This window comes from Vanellus vanellus (genome assembly GCF_965231255.1).
Source record: "Vanellus vanellus genome assembly, chromosome: 5".
Classification (NCBI taxonomy): Eukaryota; Metazoa; Chordata; class Aves; order Charadriiformes; family Charadriidae; genus Vanellus; species Vanellus vanellus.
Window position 1 is genome coordinate 21,844,843 of NC_138910.1, and position 15,733 is coordinate 21,860,575.

General features: G+C 36.1%; 1 protein-coding gene across 4 annotated transcripts in view; it reads right to left on the reverse strand.

The window, feature by feature from the left end:
• LOC309672013 (sodium channel protein type 1 subunit alpha) overlaps nt 1–7,630 on the reverse strand; it is a gene marked incomplete at both ends in the record, with an annotated part of 554,434 nt that extends 546,804 nt beyond the window's left edge. For 2 of the 4 annotated variants that reach the window (XM_082483411.1, XM_082483410.1), the window contains 4 exons: nt 1,707–1,943; nt 2,993–3,084; nt 3,523–3,651; nt 4,507–4,589. In XM_082483411.1, coding sequence (XP_082339537.1) covers nt 1,707–1,943; nt 2,993–3,084; nt 3,523–3,651; nt 4,507–4,586 — 538 coding nt within the window. Of the gene's footprint in view, nt 1–1,706; nt 1,944–2,992; nt 3,085–3,522; nt 3,652–4,506; nt 4,590–7,349 lie in introns of those variants that run through there. The other 2 variants (XM_082483409.1, XM_082483408.1) reach the window with 2 other exon arrangements.
• Between the last annotated feature and the right edge of the window lie 8,103 nt (nt 7,631–15,733).

The following is a 15,733-nucleotide window of genomic DNA, read 5'->3' on the forward strand; positions in this document are numbered from 1 at the left end:
CAATTGAGTCCAGAGAAATTAAAATGCAACTGGCACATGCAAATGATTAAGAACACGTTATCGGAGAAGGGAGGAATGCAAACACAACTAGATGGAACCATCTTGCCTGTATCAGCACTCAGCAGAGACTTATGGTAAAGTCAACAGTTGTAGCATAGGAAGCAACTGACATTCTGGAAGATTTTAGTTCTGTCTTTTAGTTTTAGATTGCTACTTAGTGGCAAATGGAAACAGCATTTATTTACTTTACTTGAATAGAGAATTCACAAGTGTTTGACAGCATTAAAGCTATCAGCCAAAATTGCCCATAAAGCTGATAAATAGCACTACCACCACTCCATTTTTGCATCCCTTCTTGACATCAAATAAACCGTCTAAAATTACAGATTGCACAGAAAACGTAAATATAGTCACCGAATTTCCAGAACTTTTAACAATTCAGAAGAATAGAAATAAATTCTGAAAGTACAGAAAACAGCAGAGAACTTTAACGTCCATTTTTAAGTAAGGAAGGAAACATGACTTATCAAAATTCAGCCTGTTAAAAAAATGTATTTTCTTTTACTTTTGGGTCAGTGAGGAGGACATTATTATACCAATTTCTTTTTACTGATATACACTATCTTTACAATTAATTACTGAGTAATACCCTGTAAATCTACTTCCAGCACCAACACACACACAAAAATGAATCAAATTTTTGGCAATTAAAAGTTGTTAAACTACATCTCATGGTTCACTGTGTATTACAACTTTACTGGTGCTATCACTTAAAATGACACAAATAAAAAAAGTAAGTATCTGTGTGTTTCTGAACCAGCCTGAATGTTATCACTTCAGTCTACCGAGACTAAGACTATTGAAAAATATCTTGATAAAGATGTCTTTTTCAGCCTCCTTAGTAACAACAAGTACAACAGATAAGTACCATCTCCTTCCCTACCCTTCCTGCTCTACTTGCCCAGCAAGTTCTTTATTTCACAGAAGAGCAATTGGTTTCTTACCTCCACCTAAGGTACCTCCACTAATAAAAGTATATCTTAACTAGGAAATCTCTGATAGCAACTAGTGCTTCTCTGTCTTATTTGTAACCTAAAGATACAAGGAGAGGCTAAGAGAATTGGTTTTGTTCAGCCTTGAGAAGGCTAAGAGCTGGAGGGGCGGGAAAGATTCATGCTAGCTACAAGTAGCACGTGAAAGACTGTAACGACGATGGAGCCTGCCTCTTCTCAGAGGTGCACACTGGAAGGGTAAGAGGCAACTAGTAAAAATTTGAGCATGGGAAATTCTCAATTGATATTAAAAAAAAGTCACCGTGAGACTGGTCAAACACTGGAATACGCTGCCCAGAGAGGCTGTGGTACTCAATCCTTGGAGATATTAAAAACTTGACTGGACATGGCACTGAGCATTCTGCTTTAACTGGATCTGCAGAGCAGCAGCTGGTCTGGATAACTGAGGAGATCCTGCCCAACCTACATGATTCTGTGATTCTAAAACCAACCTAACCCTACAAATATGTTTCTAAGTGCAGTTAATGGAAAGAAAAATCATGTCAACATGAGTTTGGGATGTAATACATAAAGATCCCTACCCTTTGTCATCCTATTTAATTGATTTTTAACTTAAGCGTATAGTATGAAATAGTAATCTTGTGTGTGTGTTTATACACAAAAATTTTAGCAAGTTACAACAGTATTTCTTACTTTCATCCTCGATGTATGCTGTCCAATCAAACACTGTACCATTAAAGTATGGAGTTAGTTGTTTTTCAAAAGACGTTGAATTTTCTGATGGCCAAAACAAGCATTTATTCTTCAAACTGCCCATGAACAGCTGCAGTCCTATTAGTGCAAATACACTCAGGCAAAACACCGTCAAAATCATTACATCTGAGAGTTTCTTCACAGACTGAATTAAAGCTCCAACAATAGTCTTCAAGCCTGCAAACAGAGGCAGATTTTTATTTTAATATTAAATATTTACCTAAGCTAGAATGCAATGTGAACTACTCCAACATACTATTAAACATCATGCATAGCTTCACAAAAATAGTATTAAAAATATTTTCGAAAGGAAAAGGTACCAATAAGTCTCATCGTTCCTGACAAATTGGTTTGAAAATATGAACGGGAATGAATGGTACATATTGCAAAGCACCTGCTCTTCAAACAAACAAGTAACTTCATGCTCTCCATACATGTAAACATGTAAAGAAATTTGCTCGTTTTATTTTCTTCTTGATGCCTCTTGCCCCAAACCTTTGCCAGTGTTCTATTCCAATACACAATATATTGGCTCTATAACAGCAAACAAAACGAGAACACAATTGCATTGTAGTAGAAATTCTAATGATTGCATCCTATTCAACTGGAGGTGGGGTTTGGTGAAGATCAGCATCTTAAGGTAATATATACATCATGCAATTCCCATGCTACTCTTTATTATATTATTCTTTTGTCTTTGTCAGGGATTCAACTTTTAAACAGACTGAAATTTTCAATCCCAAATGTTTTAGATAAATATGAAAATTCATATTAGTAAGAGAAAAATGAAAAGATCATTAATTTTGATCCTTAATGTGGGAGAGAAAATTTGGCATCATGAAATGGAAATATACACAGGCTATGTAATTAAATTTCTCATGCAAGAATGTATTAAACCCTGAGGCTGAGTGTTTTAGAGAATTAGAAAAAGGAATCAAATTGAAGTTAAGACTAAAACCTGGATGCTTCTGTTAAAAGTATGAGTTCAGCTTCTGTGGAATTTCAGTCAGCCTCAGTGTTTAACCTAGCTCTCACCTGGAATGACTGATATTGTTTTCAAAGCTCGGAGAACTCTGAATGTTCTCAACGCTGAGACATTGCCCAGGTCCACAAACTCTGTCACATATCTGTAGTGAGGGATTCCACACACAAACACAATGACAGCACACACAAAATTAAACAGAGGTGATGTAGAGGGCCTACCATTTTACACAGTTACTTCTTACCTGGGATTACAGAAATAGTTTTCAAAGCTCTCAATACTCTGAAAGTTCGAAGAGCTGAAACATTGCCTAGGTTTACAAATTCTGTTATATACCTGTAGGATTAAATCACAGTTATTCAGAATTAACAGATAGTGTACACTACTTACCTGGACCTGTAATCCAGACTACTCTTTTTGGAATGGGCAACTTTAAATGAAAGCCTTGCGCTCATATTTTCCTGTTTCAATGAAGTTTTCCCTAAGAAACACACCCTTAAGTACTCCCATTAAATGCAAATTAAAAATTAAATGGATTCCCCTGATTTTATTGTTTAAATACTATTTTAAATTAATTGTCCGGTGGTAACTTCTCTTTCGTACTGTGGGGTAGGCCACCAGTTCTGCGGGGTGCTACATTAGTATAAAATATTACCATTGGAAAAACACAATTCAACTACAATGAATTTTAAATGAGCTAAGACAACCCAAACAACCCAAACAGGTTCAAAATTGTTCTAACTGTTATCTACTTTAAAACAATTACATACTTACGCAAAGGAAATTACAACAAAATCAAGCCAGTTCCAGGGGTCACGAAGGCAAGTAAAATCATTTATACAGAAGCCTCTTGCAAGGATTTTTACCAGAAATTCAAAAGTATAAATTCCGGTGAAAGTGTACCTATGAGAAAACAACCAAGCGAAAGTTACAGGTTGTCGTTCATGATACAACATCACAGGCATAACGGAAAATCACTCAAAACCAGTATTTAGTACTAGCAGTTACAAACTCTCAGAAACCATGACTGTTTTCCCACCACTCCTCTGCAAGATAATTGGATTCATTGATTTACTTCTTTTCTCTGAAGTATATTTTTGCAGTTTCTGGCATATAAGATTTTGAAATTTCAGCACAAACAATAATAATCATGACTAACATGAAGAAAATATTTTTGCTCAATTAAAAACTTTAGCATGGTTGCCATTTCAGAAATAAAATCCATGGGTAAGAGAAACCTAGTGTTTACTAAAGTTACTTGACAGCTGAACAAGTAGACTTGAGAATGTCAAACAATAAACCCCAGCAGAGGTGTTTTCTTAAAGAGGGTGTGTGTCCCATTTTTAGATTTTGTTACACAAAATGAAGGTGCTTCACAGGGACTACAGAAAGCATCTTCCACACTGAAAAGCAGTAGTTTCAGGTTGAATGGCCTTTTTTTTTTTTTTCCCCCATAAAAATGCTAAAGGAACAGCTCAAGAGGGAGAATGCATAAAAGCATTACTTATACAAACATTCTGAACAAGAGTATTAATCAGAGTTTTGTTCAGAGAAAAAGGTTAACAGTATCACAGCTTCTCTCCTTCCTAGAGCTTGCAGGTCTATGCTGGTTTGAGTGGCAGCTAGGATCAAAGTCCAGGCTAGAAAAAGAATACTGGTATTACACACAAAGGTAAGTAAAACTACATGGTCTAGCTCTTAATTTAGCTTTTCATTTTTAAACCATTGAAAATTATTAGCTAATTTCAGTATACTTACTCAACATTCTTTGTCCATTCTGGAAGGTTATTCCATGTCATAAATACACAGTTTGTCAAAATAGTGAGCATAATGAGCATGCTGAACAATGTTGACTGTAGTTAAGGAACATACTCTTTTTAAATGCTGAATTTGCATCACACAAAACATGAGGAATTGACCAGGCTTCAGAATACTGACAACATGTATGATACAAATCAGTTTACTATTACTAGCAATGTCATAAATAATGCAAAGATGATTTGCAATAATGACAGCTATACCACTAACTTTGTAATCCAGGTATACATGCTGTTTATCTCTTCCTCTGAATTTAATCAGAGTGTTAAAGTGACAAATCTTAGCTCTGATTCATTTTGAGTGAAAGAATTAAGGGCAGGAACGCATTTAAACACTAAACCAAAAAACACAGCGTTATTAAATATTAAAAAAGACCAGTGATTTTCAACAAAACTCTTGAAAAGGATATGAATGAACCAAAATCTTAATAGCTATTCTTCTAATAATATTGAAAGGAGATAAAAGGTACAAGGCAGGTGTGGCACTGAACCTGAAGATTGTCTTCCCTTTATTCAATACTATAAATGTCTTAAAAAAAAAAAAGAGAAAGAGGTGAATAGGAAATAGGAAATTAAGGATATATTAGCAACCTTGCATAAGTAGAGGATGCACTTACACAGATATAAGTGGCCAAATTTATTTTCAGTAGAATTATACAAGCAAATATCAGATTCTAAATTTTCACATGAGCAATGAAAACTGAACACCATACATTCTTTGTCTCTGTGATCTTAAACAAAATGTGTGTGTTAGTTTTTTCCAGGATTATGTACTTAAATTAAAAACATAATTAAAAACTTGCCATTTTTAACATTAAAAATTAACCCAGCTATACTCCTTGCACTTCAGATCAAAGCTGGCAATGCAAAACGAAGCACCTAATTAACCATTTTTGGACACTTACAAGCAACTATTTTACCATTTCAGCACTTTAAAACTGCGTCTGAAGCAAGTCATCCTTGGCTTTTAAAGGCTTTACTGCCTTTATTGCCTGTGCAGTCATCACTAGTACCATTTATGCAACTACTTGTGATTTTGACTAGGACATACAATGAAAATGTCATCTAATGAAATCTTAATTCTATCTGTATTTTAGCCAAAAGGCTAATATCTGGAAATAAGCAGATTTTAACATTGAATCTTTCTGTTTTCTAATAATATTCTATTGTAAAGGAAATAGATCGTTTGACAGTAGCATTCATGAAGTTCAAACAACAAAAACTAAAATAACTAGAAAAAATTACATCTGATTATTAGTCTTCAACATTCTGTACTAAAGAAAAAACACCGCTTCACCTTACTTGCTTCTTACAGAAATAATATAACTCTTTGGTCACTTACATGCAAGATACTAATCTGTTGATTATCTAGTACTTCATTTCAAGAACCTGTTTTATGTTTTTAATTCAACAAGTATTTTATTGATTTACACAATAAAATAACCACTCACTGCTTATTTTGTATTGCCTTTTTAATATAAGCTCAATTTTCCTTTCATTCTGAACATCATTCTACTTCTCATGCCTACATAAAAACATCTTTTCTTCATCTGTACTTGCCAAAGTCATCACCCTTGCCCTTTTCTCCTTTTGTTATCATTATATCTATAAAAGAAACTGAGTCGCATTACAGTACATATATATAAATTCAGATTTTGTCTTCAGGTCTGCATTGGGCCTATAACATAGACTCAATATTGAAACACAAAGTACACAGTTTTAGTTTTTACACTGAGTCCCACGTGAGAAGCGAATGTGGGGCTACTAACATGAATGTTGCTTTTATACTGTTTTGCTGAACTGATACTGAGCCACACATCCTCTTTTATATTAAACAAAACACAGCATTTATATAAGATTTCTGGAAAAACTCTGCACCCATGCAGATGTAAAGTGATTCTAAGAGGAATGATGCAGAGACTTTCAAGAACTTCCTTGCTATACATACTATTATTACTATATAACATACTATTATTGAGGGCATGTGACCTCAAATTGTCCTACCAGTGTACTGTCTTCATGTTCCTCATGGGGCAGTGCAGGGAGGGATTACTTGCTGAGGAATTGGTACTAAAATCACCCTGATGATTAAAATCATCAGGAAAAATATAACTGGCCAGAAAAATCAAATACTCCCCATAAGACTCAGAACAGTTACAGTGGTCCTGAAGCAAACTCTAGCATAATGAACTCATATCTGTAAGTGACACAAGCTGTTACCAATTCACAGAAATCACATCACATGAAGCTGGCAATATGTGATAATAATAACTTTTTTTTTTTTTAACTTATGTCCCTCCCTAGTCAAATAGAGTTTAACATTTAACTTTTTGTAAAAAAAATATTTCTATGACATTTCAAGGAACGTTTGACAGCGGATTGTTTTGGCAGATGATTGAATGAGCACTTTGTCCAAAGACTACCCTACTAACCTAGATGTCAGGTACTGTTTATGTTTCCTAGAAACATCAGGAACAGAGTAGCCAGACACAGAGGAAGTTTTCAAATGCTTCAGCATTCAATCAGATTCGAAGAGATTAAAGGACTTCTAATGCAAAATCCACTAACTCAAAATATCATCATAACAAAAGCTTAGACATTAAAAGAAAAGCTCTTTTTTTTTAAAAAAAGCAATTAAGCAGAAGAGTTACAGTCATATTTATAGCATATTCAAACTAATCAACATGATATCACATACTGCATAATACTTTCAACCAGGGCTTCTGACTACCTCCAGACCAGAGCATTCACCACTGTATAGTTGAACAGAAGTAAAACACTTACTTTTTTATTGATATAATACGGATCCAAGTCCTCCAGGGGCTCAGACACCATTCCTGGAGGAATATCACCATATATAAATGGCAGTGTCTTTCCTGCCTCCAAGTCATTACTTGGCTTTGGGTGATTTTCCTCATGACCATCATCATCTTTATGCTCATCTTTGTGACAATGAGATGTTTCATCAGCAATACGTTTTTCAATAGCTGCAAGAGATTCTTTGGTGAAATAGAAGAAGCTGTCAGATCCTGGCGGTACCAGCATTGCCTGTGCCATCTTTTCATTCTGCAAATTTTAAATGCTTTTAGGCTCTTGTGCAAGATCCTAGGAGAACATGAGAAAAAAAGAAACAGAAAATAGAGGGCAACAGCAACAAAAATCCCCAAATAAAAGCTTTTGGCATAGTCATCATCTGCCTCTTTTCTAATTCTGAAGCACTGTAGCAGCAAAAAGTATTTGAATTAATTGTCAGATACTTAATAGAAAATTAGCTTTCCTAAACTAATGACATGGCAAACAGATACAAGTTACAAGGTAAAGAAAAAAATGAAAGGGAAAAAAAAGATCGAATTTGCATACAGTTTGTGAAGTCAGGTTAATACAAACCTCACAACAAGAAAAAAGGAAAAACATTCTTGCTTTCCCTAACCCAAATATTATGTTAAAACACACTTTATTGTGAAAAAGTAAGAAATGTGTTAACACAGCTATGTCAATGATTACAAGTTCTAACATATGGATTTATAGATCAAGTTGGCACAGTACCTTAAAAAAAATTTGCAAATTATCTTATAAAAGTAGAAAGAAAAAATATGCCCTTTCTATTACTCTATTCATTTCTGATAGCAGCACTACTCCATCTGGTGGCTTATACTATGCTTGCTAAATGAACGTTTGTATTACACAATTAGATAGGTACTAAATACACAAACTCTGTATTTAAAGCCATATGCACAAGCAGAAAGCAATCGGACTGAAGATCTGTGTTTCCCTTTTGGGATTTCCTGACTTGCACCTTCCTGATTTTTACCTGTAACTTGGGTGGCGCTATGTTCCATAATTAAGGAAGCTACCATGCATGAAGGGTTTTAGATTTATACCAAAACCACAGCATACTCTCTCCAAAGTCACAGTACTCTCTCTGAGGCCAGATATATTTTCAAAAGACCTACAAATAGTAAACTGATTAAATTACAACAAACAATAAGTTTTGAATAGATCACTTCCTTCTAGGTTTCTATTCTCTATAGTGAGAGCACAGTTAACACCCATGGGCACAATATCTTCTGAATAAACCAATGTTATGAACAGAGACAAAATGGAATCCAGTCCTCCCTGCTGACATTGGTAAGTGTTGCCACCTTTGCCAACCTCGGCTGGCTGCAGACTCCCGGCCCATGGCACTCTCACTCCTGCTCCTCAAAAGGAATTGGGCTGGGGGAGAATAAAGTGAAAAAGTACACGTGTTGAGATAAAGACAGGGAGATCACTTACCAATTACTGTCATGGGCAAAAAAGACTCGACTCGGGGAAGAATAATTTATTGCCAATTAAAATAGATTTGGATGGTGAGAAACAAAGACAAAAATAAAAGAACTCTCCCCCCCTACCCACCCATTTTTTTCAGGCTCATCTTCACTCCATTCTCAACTCTTATGCCGTTTCCCTCCCTGAGTGCCATGGGGAAGATGGGGAATGGGGGGCTGGGGTCAGACCACTGCAGTTCCTCTCTGCCGCTCCTTCCTCCTCCCCTGCTCCAGCGTGGGTCCTTCCCACAGGCTGCAGGGCTTCAGGATAAGACGGCTCCAGTGTGGGCTCTCTGCGTGCCAGAGTTCCTTCAAGGAACACTCGTGGTGTCCTCCACAGGCCGCAGTGGAATCCCCCTCCATGGGCTGCAGGGAAATAACCTGCTTCACCATGGCCTGTCCCACAGGCTTCTGTGGAATCTCTGCCCCAGCGCCTGGAGCCCTCTCCTCCCCCTCCTTCTTCACCAACCTTGGCATTCACAGGGCTGTTTCTCACACTTTTTCCCTCACACTGACAAGTGGTGTTTTCCCCTTTCTTGCATGTGTTTTCTTCCCACAGGCGCCACCATTTTGGCTACGGGGCCCTGCCATGCCCTGGGGTGTGTCCGCTGGAACCGGCTGCATCCAGCACGGGGCAGCCCCGGCCTCTCCTCACAGAGGCCAACCCTGCAGCCCCAACACCACAATGGATGGTGCCACAGACACCCAGTACAGAAATACCGTGAACACTGGTCAGGGTGCTGCAAGGCCCAGTTACCAAGAGGAAAAAATCCTGAAGCAGATTGAGATGAGTGGCTCCATTTGCTATGTGCTACTGTCACCAAAAAATGTCACAGACTGAGCTTGCTTGACCCAGGAGGTGAGAGCTGGTGAAAGACAAAATTTTTTTCCTCATCACAGTGTGAGCTCGATAGCAGGGGTGTGCTGGGAAGGGAAAAAATTGATGACACGCTTTTTCAGGAAGTGTAACAGCTCCAAAGTCAATTAACACACACCACCACGAATCCCAGAAATCTGCCTCTTCTAGATCAACTTTTAGGTAACTTTTACATCAACTTAATGTTTGTTGAGGAAATTTTCTAATTTTTAACAGTTTTCCAGCAGAAACTAAATTGTCATGAACACACAAGCTAACATTACACAAGCCATCGCTTCCTCAAAATTAGCCACTCCACAGTATGCACAGACTTCAAATCCCTGCTTTTTCAGCTGAGCTACAATAGCTTCTGAGTCCTTAGCAAATACTCTTTACCATGATAAAAGACAGTAAAAAGGGGTCTTTGCACAGGCTAGTAAAGGGATGAGAAATTTCCTAATAAACAGCTATAGAAATCAGGCATTTTTCATGTCAGCCACAAAGCACTTTAGGAAAACAGAATTTTTTTTTTTCTCTGGAAAAGAAAGCCCAACAATGCCAAGTCCTCCCTTACTTATTAAAAAATGAAAAATTTCATCTATGCCATCTGAAAGTGATTCACCATTCCCAAATGAAAAGTTTGGTTATCGTTTAGCCTCCTCTGGCAAACCCTTCTCAAATCCATAGCACCAGTGACCCTGAAGATCTGCCCAGCCACGCCTGGACCGAGAACCAGCTGGGTCTGAAGAGGTACTTTTCCTTCAGAAGCTGGACAACATCTGTGGCTCTAAACACCCAGGGAACACGCACCAGCAAAAAGGGAGAGAGATCGGTCTTACAAGGAAGGACACCAGGATCCTTTTCCATATGCTTTATTTTTACCTAGAAGCTAAAGTAAGTAATGTAAGTATTATTTGGTACCCTTAGGTCATTTATTTAGCTTGCCGCTTTGTTTTTCAGAAATAAAGGGGGTGGGGGATGGGGGGAGTATTATCTGCTTCTTTATTTGTAAGCTGAAAATTCACGAGGATTTCCTTAGTGCAAGAAGCCATGTCCATTTAATGTATTTTTTTAAGGCAAGGCAAGTTCTTACTAGCAGGGACTTTTTTCTACACCAAGGTGGTAGCAGTATTAAGTTAACTAGTAGATTTTCCCGAAAGAACCCATTCCTATATGGTATATTAACCAATACTGTATGTGTTGTAACAGATTTTGAGAACTGCACTTATATAAAATTTGCCTTTTCTGTATTAAGTAATGCAAACTACATTTAATATATATGCAGACACTCAGTTATTATCTAAAATGGTTAGATGGTTGCACAAACTCTTTTAAAAGAGTCTGAAGAGACAAGAGAACAAGATCTACAGCCATTAGAACAACTTCTATTTTAAAACCAAATAAAACAGGAACTGTACACATGGTGCTGCCCTTTTACAGTCATGCTGCCCTTTACGGGCTAAATGCAATGCAGGTTTTTCAGCACATCTACACATCACTGACCAGTCTGCCACCCCTATGAACAAGTAGGGACATACTTGGCAGTCTGAGAAATACTGGTGCAACTTTTTGTTTTGATGACTATCTTCAGAAACATTTTAAACAGAAACAAACTTGTCAACAGAAAGAAAGGAGAGACACTCTTGTTTGGAGAATAAGACAAATGTATACCATAACTTTCAGCTAGTCTTTTGGAGGATGTTTTAAGGTTAAAAAACCTTAAAAATAGTTTTCTAGTCAACTTTATGAATGTAGACTCAGAAGGTGATGAATATGATGCCTGCAGAAACTACTTGTTATCAAACATGCACTTGAAAAATGTCATTGTTATGTCTGTCTATGCATTTAGGCTAAATTTACTCTTTAGAAGTCTGTAATATGTAAAACAAAAGTTCGTGACTGTTCATTTTACCAAATACCACTATGGCCTTATGGCAGTTTTTCTGAGTTCTTACAGATGTTATCAGAATGAACACCAATCTTTCCACTTGCATGTTCATATTCCACTGGTTTATTCAGCAAGGCTTAAGTGGCATCCTTAGGGCTAAGATGAACTCCAATATTTCTGTCTAGAGACACCATAGCCAATGACTGCAGCACATCTCTCAGTGCTAACATAAAACAGAAAAAGGTTCTTTTCCAATACATAAGAGGAATCTCTTCTATTAATGATTTACCCTAGCAGCCTAATCACAACCCATGCTTGGAAAAAACCCCACACCTATTAAACACATCTTGAGTTACAGTTCAGTGACCGTATTTTCTTGTCGTGACTTTTAAAAAATTACTGCAACTATATAAACTCTGTAGTATTGTGGAGCAAACTGATACCACTTGCATCATTACCTCATGGAAATCAGTTTATCCAAGAAAGAAATGGAGTGAAAAAAAAATTTGTGAAGACAGATGGATTGGTTTAATGACTTAAATGTTCTCCCTCTCTTTTCTGCAATCTTGATGGCTTCTGTATTATGAACTAAGAGGTAATAACAAATCAAATCAGAAAACAAGAACAAATGTGAATCCTGAAGAAACTAAACCTGACACCCTTCCCCCCCCCAAACCCCACAAAGGTCCTTCTGAAAGCTTCCACACACCCCTCTCAAAAAAAAAAAACAACAAAAAACCAACCAAACAAAAAAGCACACACAAAAAAATCCACCAACATTAAAAACCAACAACCAACACATAAAAAAAACCTGTTTTCTCAGCTTGCTATTAAGAAATAGGCTTCTAATCCAACATGGCTATATTGTGCATGTAAGCCTGAATGGAGACCCTCTCCATCAAGCAGGACAGAAAAAGCAAGTTATAAATGAAAGATGACAGACAACTACTATGTACCCCGACCATCTAGTAGCACAACACTAGAAGGAAACTTCTGGGTCCAAGAATGAGTCAATAACAACAGGGTAATAATGTAAACATTAATATATTCTTATGGAATATGGTTGAATGAGCAACAATAATTTTAAAATTATCTTCTAAAATGTATTTTTAATATGTATACAAAGAAAAGCCTCACGGTCATATTTATGTCATTTTAGAAACAGTACATCTCTTATTACTCCATTTTCTACATTTGATGTGTAAACAGATTGCTGTTCCACTACATTCTCTACCAAGTTGTATTAAATCTAGTCCTATATTATTTTACACGTAGATGTTTGCGGTTTTCAGCTTGAGTCCACTGGGTTAAAAAAGAAAAGCATAAAACCATAGTTTAGATTGTCTATAGCAACCTACAAAATGTTTAACATTTACAAAAATAATGGTCAAGCTTAGATCCAAACCATACAGCAACAAACCCTCAATACTGAGGAAATGTGTTTCCAATGCAGACATAGTATATTTATCTTCATATTTTTTAGAGTTAGAAACAACACATCTGCTCTCACTACTTTATATTCCATAACATAATTTTCAATATTCTCTGTACTATCTGTGGTACATTTCATAGTGCTATATGAATAACCTGAATAAAATTTTCAGCACACTAAAGAAGCCAGGTAAAATTATTAAGTCTCAACAGCCTTATAAGTCACATGTATGAAAATTAATTAAAAATAAGAAGTTACTATCGTGACAGTTGGGTGAAGATATACAGTGAATTCAGTCAGGCAAATGATCAAATTTGATGACTGATAAGCAAACCTAGATATATTTTCTTCGCTATGCTCTTTTTTGTGCATGCGTACATAAAAAGAATATGACTTTTTCACAGATATTGAATTTTATTATACAAATTAAGACTTGCATTATTAACCACTATATTGTCATTATTAAATTATGCAGCCTTCAGACTGTTACAGTTTCCACAGAAAATGAGCAGGTTTTATCCCTGCTACTTCAATATTACTATTCTCTGATTGTTTGCAAAACAAGAAGCAGGCTATAATACAAATCCAGAAAGTTCTCAAGAAAATGGGCTAATCTAGAAAGCATCTGCCCTAAACAACAATTAAAAATCTAGTATTCTTCCTTCTTGTCTCAAATAATTTCCTGTGTAGATGCTAACAGTACATACAGTATCTGTCCACTTATAAGGCCAAACATCAGTAAGAACTAAAAAATTTCTGAATTATTAATTGCTCTGAGACAGAATAAATTAGACCTATGGTATATTTCACCCCTGATAGTTCTCAGCAGGAGACTGTGGCAATACAACAGGACTAAGTGGGACAACTTGCCATATCCTTAGTTAATAAGTTTTCTTTCTCTTTAACTTGTAAAAGACTAAAGCAAACACCAATGAAGGACAGAGTGAATTTCTGCTCAGTTCTAGGAATTCAACTTCTTATATGCATCTCATCTTACGTGACCTGTATCTTTTCCAAAATTATTCCAAACCAGCTATTTTCAATTCAATAACCTCTGATTTAAATGTATGAATTTACAGTAATACTCAGAAGATATCTGAAAAATGTTAATATTGCAGGAAAGAAAAAGGTTTAAAAGGTAGAGGATGCTACAGCTGCTCTTAAAAAAGAAAATTTCTCTAATATAAGTGCATTTTTAGAATCTGCAATCACTTTGGCAAACTGATCTGCCTCTTCCCTTTTGTCAGAACATGTACTCATCAAGTGCAGATCCAGAAAATTCATTCTTCCCAAATAAGCAATCCAATCGCTAATGTATCAAATAGAAAAACTGGAATAGAGCCAACACATAGCAAATACAAAACTGCGAAGATTTTTTATTGTTGGCAACACAATGACAACCAATGAAAAATATGATTTCCATTGTGAGAAATGTGACATACACATATTTTTATTTTAGCAAGTATGATATTTCTGGCATTCACATGAGTGACTACTATGACATTTTTCCAGATCATAGAAACACTTCTCAAAATTTCAAGACGCTGCTTCTAGTTAGGTCTGAATAAGTCATGTAGCCAAGTCCCTGGATAATACTCTTAATTTAAAGTTTCCTCATACTGTTACTTCCTTTTACAATTTAAAGACAAGTTGATACCAGACTTGCTCCTACACTACGGCTATTCTTCACTTCAATAGCCTGTCAGTCACTGGTGCTTCCTACTTTCATGTATTTACAGTAAAAATTCTCGTATTTTCAATTGTCATCTGGTGACATGAGTTCAGTGAACCTTTTCTTTGGGTCAAATAAATTATACCAGTCACTGAAAGTTATTTTTACGTTTTTGTGTTTATGTTATTTTGTGGGATAGATTTGCTTTTGTAAATCCTGATTTTCGGTCTTGCAAGGTTTCATTATCAATGTGTTAGGGTTTTTTCTCCTCAGTTCTCCAGATTCCTCCCTCAATTTGCTGCTGTATTTATGTGTCATTAAACCAGTTTATGTCAAAATAAGACTCTATGTATTTTCCAACAGAAAGGACTGATAATGTGTGCTGGGTGATCTTTGCTCCAAAATACTTCTCTTTTATGACACCAAATATGATGACATCAAGTTAATTACATGATGACCTTTTATCTTTATAAGTTTGGATAATTTTTCTGTATAAATTCACCGCAAAGACAACCATCAAAGCTTTTAAATAGTATTTTTATCTGTGGATCTAAATGAGCATGCATCTAACTCCTTGTTTTGATACGTAAAAGACAAATAGAAAAATTAAATATATCCATGGGTGCTACATAATAACATACTGTAGCTGCTTAGAGATTAAGCTATGAAACAATACTCTCTATATGTATTTTCAAATAATCATGGTACTTAAGCAGTGTTTAGTTTCCTTGTATTCACTAGCTGAAAGAGAGTATGAAGGAAGGGCAACCATCATACAGGATAAACGTATTTTCTTCACACAGAGTACTTATTACCCAATAACTGTGTTCAGTTGCAATACTGAACACACCACTTAAACTTGCTTTAGCTATATGGACCCTTTAGGATGTAGCTGCCAGATTCCCCAAATGATAATCCAAACGGTATTGTATCCAGAAATAGTATGGACTTGACCTTGTATCATTTAAATCCTGTAAAATTTTGCACCAGAAGAAGTTAGTGAAAACACAGTG